This window comes from Phocoena sinus, chromosome 2 (genome assembly GCF_008692025.1).
Source record: "Phocoena sinus isolate mPhoSin1 chromosome 2, mPhoSin1.pri, whole genome shotgun sequence".
Classification (NCBI taxonomy): domain Eukaryota; kingdom Metazoa; phylum Chordata; class Mammalia; order Artiodactyla; family Phocoenidae; genus Phocoena; species Phocoena sinus.
Genome location: NC_045764.1, coordinates 166,833,548 through 166,844,228, shown reverse-complemented (window position 1 = coordinate 166,844,228; position 10,681 = coordinate 166,833,548). Strand labels below are relative to the sequence as shown.

The following is a 10,681-nucleotide window of genomic DNA, read 5'->3' as shown; positions in this document are numbered from 1 at the left end:
TAAAAACACAAAGGGTGTTAAACCAAATTTGATTCCTAAATGCTATCAGAGGGGCTATGGATGTCCTGAGCTCACCCAAGGTATAGGCTAGAGAAAAGGAAAAGAGGTGAAGGAAGACAATGGATGAACGAATAAGAATTAAAGGAAGACAGCATGTGGGGTGGGAGGGGGAGGAAAAGAAGCACACACACCACTAATGCAATTACAAGTGGCATCAGCTCTGATTTCTGGCTCTGCTCGTGAACGCCGATCTGGAAAGGTCTTGTTTAAATGGGAGTGAAAAATTATTATTTTTAAAAGAAAAATGCACAGTAAATTTTACTTACGTATTTATAGAAAGATTTATACCAATCAAGCATTTAACAACGTAAAAGTAAATCTACATTTGCAAAGTTAAATATATGAAAATACAAAGCAGATTGAATTATCAAAAAGAAAACATTTTATTTATATCACTAAATACAATTAGTTTCCCTGATTATAACCCATAACGAGTGTCACCTAAAATACAGGATGGTCTGTACAGAGGCAGACACCCCCAGCATCTCCGTGTGTATGCACATATACACTGAGCCCCTGACCTCAGAAAAAGCAAGAGCTGAGCTCGTTAGATTATTTTTGTTTTTAGAAACTCTTACCATTTGAAGGAAATCAGAAGAAGATTTTGGTAGCAGAGTACTTGTATAATAACTTAAAAAGTTAAAAGCCTGTAGTGATAAAATAGTCTTGTGTACCCTTCTCAGGAATTTCAGGCAAGTGACCCTTCTGCAGACCCCAAAACTGGAGAGAGATGGCCGATCACCAAAACAACCTGGCTCAGTTCATTTGCCATGTGGTTGGTCATGGTGCATTTCTGGTGTGTAAGTCAACAGGACAATCATGACCCAGAGGTGAAGCAAAGCCTGAAGAAAGGAAAAACAATTTATGGATTAGCCAATAAATCAGTCCTCCCTGAAGGCCCACTGTGCAGTGCACTGAGGGCAGGAGCTATGTCTCGCTTGTCTCTGTATTCCTGTGGCTAGTGTGTCTGCAACAGTGCAGGCGTGCCGTACGTGTTTACTGGATAAACAAGGAAGAAACAACTGTACAGTCAAATGAACTAAAAAGTGCAATGGAAGGTAATAAAGAGCTACAATACCTACAGCATTCTCAGTTGAGAGGGGCAAAGTCTTGAACACATTCACAACATGCACACGTACACATACCGAACCCATCAGGGGATTACAATGCTGAGTAGATGGCCTGATTAAAACTGCTAGGTATACATGAAGTTGGCTAGAAAGGCTTTTTAGAACAGAGTTGTGGTTGGTGTTTTGAAAGAGGGTTTAGCCATGATTTGGTGAAGAGGAGATGGGAAGACATTCTTGACAGGAATAATGTGTCCGGTTTCAGAGGTCGATTTAGGGTCCAGAACAGGACCTGCAGTGATACATTTCCACTAACTCCCTCATGGTGGTGCTGACATGATGAGGTTCCATCACGAAGTGCCTTGCACACGAGAAGTGCAACATCTCATCTCATGCTGACAGAGGGTGCCTGTGTTCCTCATAATCTCCCCACCCAGATGTGGGCATGTTCTGAATCCTTTCTGATGCCATTCAATTTTTTTTCTTTCGCTCTCCCCATTCCCCTCATCTTAAAACCTTTCTGTTTAAAGGAGTAACTCTTCCCTCTAGTGGCTCACAGGGAAATTTCTAAGTATGCTTTTATTTCTTCTCAAGAAAACTGCCCGTCTTAATTCAGTTCAACTACTTTTAGACATCCCCACTCAGAACAGTCAGTGGGCTTTTTAGGCTCACAGAAGATATGACACGGCATCCCAAACTATGGTAACCATTTTATTAGAGCTAAGAAATCTAAGAAAGAAAATACATCACCTTTGAGATCCCTTTAGGAAATAAAGCAAAACACATGGAAATAATTAAACTTTACTTCAAGATAAAAATGAAATCAATTGTTTTGTATTGTATCACTGGAGGGGCTTAGAAATAAAGGTAATCATTAAACTGCACTACGGTTAGTTTTACTGTCGGAAAAGCCTTCAAGCAATTTAGTTTTTAGACATAATGAATTATCAACATTACTTGCATACTTTAAGAAAAAAAACCTTAATCACCAAAAATGAGTTCTATTCTCTTTCAAAATTGATTGCTAAAAGTTTAGTCAAAAAGATCAGCAGCTGAAAAAAACTAGTTAAAAATCAAATGCAGCACTGTTTTTGCAAACAAGTTTACTTACCATATATATAATTACAAAAACTCGTGCTATGGGGTATCTTCGGAGAAAAATTCCCAGACGGATGCTGTGCAAGTGGTAGGGGAGGAGAGAGAGGAGAGAGTTACACTCAAAACATGTTCCTGTGGTAACATCTCATCATGTTTTTTAAGACTTTACTCATTTAAACTATTTATGTGGCTACCACAAAAGACAGATTATTTCTCTTTTATAGTAGATTGTTAAATGATTACTTGAAATAACCATATAAAATATCACAGCAGTGCACAAATACTTTTATCATTATTTGGGGATTGACTGCTAAGCTTTTAGCACAAGCTATTCCTCTTAATTCTTCAGCTACAACTGTAGAAGGCAAACTTGGTCCCTCTAGCAATCATTTTTCTTTTAGGAACCAAAGGCAAGTATGAACACATGAATAGGAAAAAAGAGTCTAGTTGGAATGAACCCGTAAATAGCTAATCTGGGAGCTTCAGCATGGACACAAACTTCTAAAAGGCTCCCAACTACAGAAACTCAAGTAAACACTTTAAGAGTGGGAAGCATTATGATGTCCAGACCTATTACTATGCCTTTCTGCAACATTTTTTCCCTAAGACGGATACATGTACAGATACACCTTTCTTCTACGCCCTTCTGCTTCTTTCACTACCCCTAGCACAATGCCTTGCCTTGCATATATGTTCTCTAAAAATTAATATGTATGTTGAATACATTAATAGTTGAAATAGATGTGCTCAGTAGTGTGGAGACAGTGACTATGGCATCCAAGGCTCATGGCTTCAGGAATCCAAGTTAGTAAATCATCCTCATTTTTAACACCACAGCTCTATTCTGACACAAAAAGGTAAGAAGAGACTGTTTCTGTTAGGCAGCAATTCATTTCAACTATGTTAATTATAAAAACTAAAAGGCAAGAGAGTTTAGTAGGTTATTTAGATATGAACTTTATCAAGGCTATACACATATACTGGTAAAACACTTTCTTATAAGGTGGATGACTACTAGTATAAAAGTTTTATTTATAAATATATATAACATATATATAAATTGTTATTTATACAGTATATATAAAATATATATGAAAATAAGTACTATTCATTTATATATAGTGGCATCTTTTATTCTAATCATATGATGAAGTAAGGAGATAAAACATTCAAATGGATGCATTTACATGATACAGGCTTTCTCAATGAAATTTAATGAGTTTTCAAACAGAGTTATTACAGAAAGAAGAGAAATGATCAGAGGTTAAACACCTTCAACAAGACACAGGTACTGGCAGACCTCTTAAAGCAATTTCATGACACTGAAATATCAGCTTGGGGGACTTCCCTGGTGGTCCAGTGGTTCAGACTCCGGGCTCCCAAGGCAGGGGGCCCGGGTTTAATCCCCTGGTCAGGGAACTAGATCCTGCATGCCACAACTAAAAAAGATCCCACGTGCCGCAACTAAACATCCCGTATGCTGCAACGAAGATCCTGCGTTGCCGCAACTAAGACTGGTGCAGCCAAATAAATAAATAAGTATTTAAAAAAAAAATCAGCTTGGGAATTCCCTGGTTTGCCCAGTGGTTAGGACTCCGCGCTTCTACTGCAGGGGGCCGGTTTCAATCCCTGGTGAGGAAACTAGTCCCGCAAGCCGCATGGCGCAGTCAATCAATCAATCAATATCAGGTCTGCTGGACAGGACTCACTATGACTGAAATCACTGGAGAATGTTACAAAAATATGGTCCGTCACTCACTGGTGCTGGCACTGCTTACCTAAACTGGTCAATTGAACTAGCAGCTTGCGGACTTTTCCATACATTCCTGCCAGATTAGTTTCTGTGTCGGTAAAAAGAACAGGAACGTTTCGCAGACGTGTGCCTGTTTAAACAAGAAAATAAGTAATTAACGTACAGACACCAAAGTCAACTTTCTAACAAAATACAGTTGAATATACCTTATGTACATATGGAAGAATTCTCAAGGTCAACTTCTTAAGCAATAACCAAAGGTGAAAACATTAAAAAAAAAGACAGTTTAAATATGTAAACTTCCATACCCGCCAAAAATCAAAATTCAAAAACTAAGAAAATTATTTTCCTATGAAATTAGCAAAAATCAGAGTTTACCAAGTATTGGTGAGAGGCAGCATTAATGGGCACTTTCGTCCTGGGCCCGCAGGAGTGAGGCCCACACACCCTTTCTACAAAGCTGGTAACTCCCAAATTCGCATCTCCAGCCCAGCCCACCTCCAACTCCAGGCTCGTCCATCACCCTTCCATTTCCATCTGGATGTCTAGTAGACATCTCAACTTAGCACACCGCACACTGTATCCTGATCGCCTGCCCTTGCTGCCAACCTTCTCTTCCTGCAGTTTTCCCCATCTCAGTACACAACTCCACTTTTCCAAAACCTTTAACTCCTTTTCTCTCAAACTCCACATCTGATCTGCCCGCAAATTTCACCTGCTTTCCTTTAAAACAAATCCTGAACCCACCCCCTCCATCCCCACTCTGGTCTGAGTCACCAGCATGTCTTACATGGGTTAATACCATGCCCCTCCCTGGTCTCCCTGCCTCAGTGCTTAGCTCTCTGCAGTCTACTCTGACACAGCAGCCAGAGACATCCTTGTTAAAATATACAGGTCAGCCTCAGTTACCCCTCTCAAGACCCTTCTATGGCTCCGACTTCATTCAGAGTAAAGTCCTTATACAGACCTAAACAGCCTCCTCCAAGTTCTGGCCCCTCATTCAGTCTACTCCAGCTGCACTGGTCTCCTGCAATATGCCAGCTATACTCCTGCCTCAGGTCCTTTGCACTTCTCTCTGCTTGGAACACTCTTCTGTAGATCTCGTCATAGTCTACTACCTGACTTCCTTTGGGACTTTAATATAATGCCACCTTTTCAACAAGGTCTTCCTTGACTACCCTGTTTAAATTATTATCCCCTCCTCACGTGTGGCACCCTGCACATCTTTCTCTGCTCCATTCCCTCTGTAGCACATATCTCCAGCTCATACCACTTGTTTACTGCCTGTCTCCTCCCCTGTATTCCCCCATGACACCAGAATGTGAGATCTATGGGGCAGAGAGTTTGGCCTCTTGTTGGCCACTGTATCTCTGCAACAGCACCTGATACCGAGTGGGGCACTTCATAATTATTTGCTTGATTTCGGGAACAAGAATCAAAAGCCTTTGAATGTGTGTACTTATTGACCCAACAATTCACTTCTGATCAGTTATCAATCTCCAACAATAAGGAACTGATTAAACAAACTACAGTATTTTCATGTGATAAATTTCTATAAAGCAATATATACATATTGTATGAAATATATTATTAAAATATATTAATATGAAAAAATTAAAAATCAATAAAACAAGTACTGCAAACATATATAGGAAAAACGTCTGGACAAAGATGTTCCAAAATGTTACCTGAGGGCAACAGATTATCAAGTGATTTTAATTTCCTTTTTTTTTGCATTTCTTTTTATACTGAGACTGTGTTATTAAAAAAAATATATAAAATAACATGTTATTTGAAAAAAGTTCTAAAATGTTAAAGCCAAAGAACTAAGATTTGTTGAATGACTACTTTGTAGTCAAAGTAGTTATGAAGTTCTAAGATTAAAAACCCCAATCTGTTGAAACTTATGCTAAAATCTTCAATATTCTTCTTGATCATGTATTTTGAGAATCTATACATTTCTCCATTAAAATTATAGAGCACAGATATACTCATGTGACTATGTATTAACTTTAATATTAATAATATGTTTATTAAAGCAAGTCTTACTTTAAGATTCCTGAAAGCCCCTCTCAACTGAATTATTTGTCCTCACCACCCTGCTAAGTGTCCTGGGCCTTCTTCTCCAGGTTCGAAACCAGTGTGGGATAGTAATCAGCCCATTGTCCAGTTCATTAACGATCATATCAACAGTGCATAGCCCAGGCCTCAAGAAAAGTGGCTGCTTTGTTAGATAAAGCTTCTTTTTAAACAAAAATGGTCTTTCTGTAACTTTTCAAATCATGTTTGAATTAGCAACATTGAAAATTAAGGCAATGAAATATTCTTTTGAGATTCCCTATTATTTATTTATTTTTTTACCTTCACCACCGTCAACTCCAGACATGTTAATAGAAGGACCCATTACTACTGCTTCCAGTGGCGGAGTTCATTTGGTGCTCAAGGCGCTCCAGTGGAAGACCAGAGAGTTCTTCTCTGTGCTGAGGCTCTCCAGCATAGTCTGCTTCTGGATGAGAGTCTCTGTCAGCTGATGGAGTCGGTTTTCTAACTCAGACTGACTGCTGTTGCTTAAAGCTTTATTCGGTAAGCTGAAAGGCAAAGTATCATAAGATTACTACATAAATGAAAGGCACACAACACAGAAACCACGTTACTACATTCCCACAGGTAAACCGTGGCATTAAATGATTTCTCAAAACTACGATTCTTTCACCATCTACAGAAGCGATTTTCAAACTGTATTAGTGGACCATGAAATCAATTTGGTGGGTCACAGTTGCATTTAAAAAAACAGAACAGAATAGTACATAGAGGGCACAGCATACAGTGTCGTGAGAGTATTCTTTTGTGAAACTTCTGTTTTGGTTTTTATACGTGTAAGTGTGTGTGAGTATAGAGACATGACTTAAATTGTATTTCTTGCTATGTCATCACAGTCAAAAACATTTGAAAGCACTGGTACACGGGACACAGTTCAAGCTTCTCAACCTGGATTCAAAACCCTCCGTAAGTCAACAGTTGTGGTGCACTGCAAAAACCACAATCTCTGCACTGCAATTTCCTAGCTACCTGACCTTGGACAAGTTGCTACACTTCCCCCAATCTGTTTGCTCACCTGTGAGGACAAGAGTGCCTTTTGCACATGGCACTTTGGGATATGAAAGGAGAACTTTCCTAGTAGGGTCTGGCTGACAGTTGCTCCTTAATAACTTCATTCCATGTTCTATTTGCTCTCACCTGTATCATCTTCCTCTGCTCCCATTTGGCCTCTGCTCTGCTGTTCAAATTTTCCCTTTTGGGCAAACCCAGTCCCCTTCTCTTCTCCCCAGTCCCCTTCTCTTCTCCAGGCTCTGCCTCCCTTCAAAGCCTCTTCCTTGAAGCCCTTTCCAACTACTCCAGCCTGAGCTGATCTCAGCCTTCTTTTAGACTCCTACTGACTATCTTGGCATTTAGCTTCACTATGGTAACAATTTTGCCTCCTCAATGAAACTGCCAGTCAGCTCTGTGAGGGCAAGAATCACTGTCTGCATCAACACAGTCTGGAAAAGAGGCCGAGAGACTGATCTAAGCTGAAAACCCCAGCTCTGCCCCTTCTTAGCTACAACCTAGGGCAAACTACAAACTACATTGAGGTATAGCTGACTTTTAGTTTCAGGTATACAACTTAATGATTTGAAATTTGTATACACTGTGAAACGATCGACACAATAAATCCATCAAGCTTCCTTCCTTCTAAACCGCTTACAGCACTCCCACAAATTAATTGCAGGGCTAGGTCTACAATAAGTAACTACGAAATGGAATTATATTGAGTATAAACTAAGAGTTACTTACTATTAAAAGGGAATGCTCAATTTTAAGATTGTACTGTGATCCCCAATCTACTTACTCCACACTTCAATATTTTTTAGTTGAGGCAAAATTTACATTCAGTGAAACACCCAGATCTTAAGTATAAAATGAGTTTCAACAAACGTATTAACTGTGCAACCAACACCCAGATAAAAACACAGAATATTTCCATCACTCCCAGACAACACTGCTCTGCTTTCTATAACCAGAATTTAGTTTTGCCTTTTCTTGAATTTCCTATAAATGGAATCATACGGTATGTTCACTTTTGTGTGTGGCTTTTTAAAAAGATTTATCTGGGGCTTCTCTGGTGGCGCGGTGGTTAAGAATCCGCCTGCCAACGCAGGAGACATGGGTTCGAGCCCAGAAAGATCCCACATGCCGCAAAGCAACTAAGCCCGTGCACCACAACTACTGAGCCTGCGCTCTAGAGCCTGTGAGTCACAACTACTGAGCCTGCGCACCACAATTACTGACACCCATGCGCCACAACTACTGAAGCCTGCGTGCCTAGAGCCCATGCTCCACAAGAGAAGCCACCACAAAGAGAAGCCCCGCACACCACAACGAAGAGTAGCCCCCGCTCGCCGCAGCTAGAGAAAAGCCCACATGCAGTAACAAAGACCCAATGCAGCCAAAAATAAAATAATTTTTAAAAAAACTAAAAAATAAAAAGATTTATCCATGTTGTTGTATCAGTAGTTTCTTTTTATCGCTGAGTAGTATGCAATGTGTTTATCCACGTACTTTTTTTTTTTAATTAATTAATCTTTGGCTGCGTTGGGTCTTTGTTGCTGTGCACAGGCTTTTCTCTAGCTGTGGCGAGCGAGGGCTACTCTGTGTTGTGCGTGGGCTTCTCATTGTGGTGCTTCTCTTATTGCGGAGCACGGGCTCTAGGCGTGCGGGCTTCAGTAGTCGTGGCACGCAGGCTCAGCAGTTGTGGCGCACGGGCTAGCTGCTCCGCAGCATGTGGGATCCTCCCAGACCAGGGCTCGAACCCGTGTCCCCTGCATTGGCAGGCGGATTCTTAACCTGCGCCACCAGGGAAGCCCCCACATACTTGTTGGACAGACACTTCAGTTGTTTCCAGTTTGGGCTATTTATGAACAAAGCCACTACAAATATTCTTGTACAAGTCTTTTTTGTGGGCATATGGCTTCACTTAGACTGAGTAAATATCTGAGGCTATAGGTAGATGTATGTTGTTAACCTCATCAGAAACAGCCAGTTTTCCAAAGTGCCTGTACTACTGTACCCTTCCACCAGCAGAGTATGACAGTTTTCAACTGTACCACATCCTCAACGCGTGGCATTGCCCATCTTTCCACTTTCTGCCAGTCTAGCGGGTGTGGAGTGCTGTATCTCCCTGAGGTTTTAATTTGCATCTCCCTGATGACTAATGATTTTTGAGCGCCTATTATATTCTTATCTGGCTATTCATAATCTTCTTTTGTGAACTGTCCACCCAAGTCTTTTGTCCATTAAAAGAAAAGTAGTTGTGCATCTCTTTAGTTTCAGTAAGAGTCCTATCCTGGTCACAAGCCCTCTGCCAGCTGTGCTATGCATTGTAACTAGCTCCTCCAGTCTGTTGCTGACCTCTCTTCATTTTTGTAATGGAGTCTCTTGACAAGCAAAAATTTTTAATTTGATGAAGTCCAATTTTATCACTTTCCGTCTAGGGTAGTGCTTTTTGTGTCCTAAAAAATCTGTCTTCTCCCAAATTGCAGAAGATTTCCCCTATACATTCTTGTAGGAGCTTTGTAGCTACACCTAGCTTCATTCCAAATCAATTTTTGTTAATTTTACAAGTCTAATTAGGGGATAAAGATTAAGGTTCATTTTTTTCCACAAGTTTTTATCTAGTCCATAAAATAGTTTTTAAAGAATGAAAAATAGTCAAACTGCAATGTAATTTTTTTTTTTATATTGTTTGGTTGCATTGGGTCTTTGTAGCATGTGGGATCTTTCGTTGTGGTAAGCGGGCTCTCCATCGCTGTGCACAGGCTTCTCTCTAGTTTGTGGTGTGCAGGCTCTAGAGCACACAGGCTCACCAGCTGCAGCACACGGGCCCCAGTTGCCCCGCAGCATGGGGATCCTAGTTCCCCGGCCAGGATCGAACCCACGTGCCCTGCACTGGAAGGCAGACTCCTAACCACTGGACCACCAGGGAACTCCCACGCAATGTAATGTTTTAACGAAGATATTTTTCTCCGAGGAGGCCCAAAGGTAATAAGATAAGCAGAAATAGCATTTTTTATTGTTCATTCAGTATATATCTTAACTCACTAATTGAGTGGGGTTTTGTTTTGTTTTGTTTGCAGTGTATTAAGGGGTTGATATCTTTTTAAATTGTACAACTTCCTTCTTACTTAGATGAAAAATCTTTCAGAGATAACCTCCTATGGTTAATTCTTGATTAACAGAAATACCACAATATCTTAGACATAGTATGCACTCACTAAATATTTTTAAAATATTGGCATGTTACCTAAGCATTAAACTGATTGATGGTTTATGCTCCTTTCTTTCCTTTAATTTTCTGTTAGCAAGTCATCTTACCATTTGTAATCATTTCACAAATGTAGGAAAGGGAAGGAGAAGGGAACACTCAAAATCAGTTAGCTGTCCCCAACTCTTATAAAAATTTAAAGTTTTTAAACATTTTAAATTATGGACTACTAAGAAGTCTAAGAACTTAAAAAATGAAAATTATTTGACTTTTCATGTTCAAACAAAGTCATCACCTAACTGAAAAATGAACTAGTCAATCTTTATGCAAATTATTTAAATGATCAATGAGTTCATTATTTATTAAGTCAATCATGTGAATATAAGAGAGGACAGTGTATAA

At 39.8% G+C, this 10,681-nt stretch overlaps 1 protein-coding gene across 1 annotated transcript in view; it reads right to left on the bottom strand.

Moving 5' to 3' along the window:
* Window positions 1-419: 419 nt before the first annotated feature.
* The window catches only part of GOLGA5 (golgin A5), a 34,008-nt gene continuing 23,746 nt past the window's right edge, over window positions 420-10,681 (bottom strand). Inside the window, 7 exon segments of the mRNA XM_032623282.1 lie at window positions 420-902; window positions 2,239-2,302; window positions 4,004-4,028; window positions 4,031-4,108; window positions 6,340-6,373; window positions 6,375-6,433; window positions 6,436-6,566. Of these exon segments, the coding sequence (XP_032479173.1) occupies window positions 822-902; window positions 2,239-2,302; window positions 4,004-4,028; window positions 4,031-4,108; window positions 6,340-6,373; window positions 6,375-6,433; window positions 6,436-6,566 (472 nt within the window). The 3' untranslated portion in view covers window positions 420-821.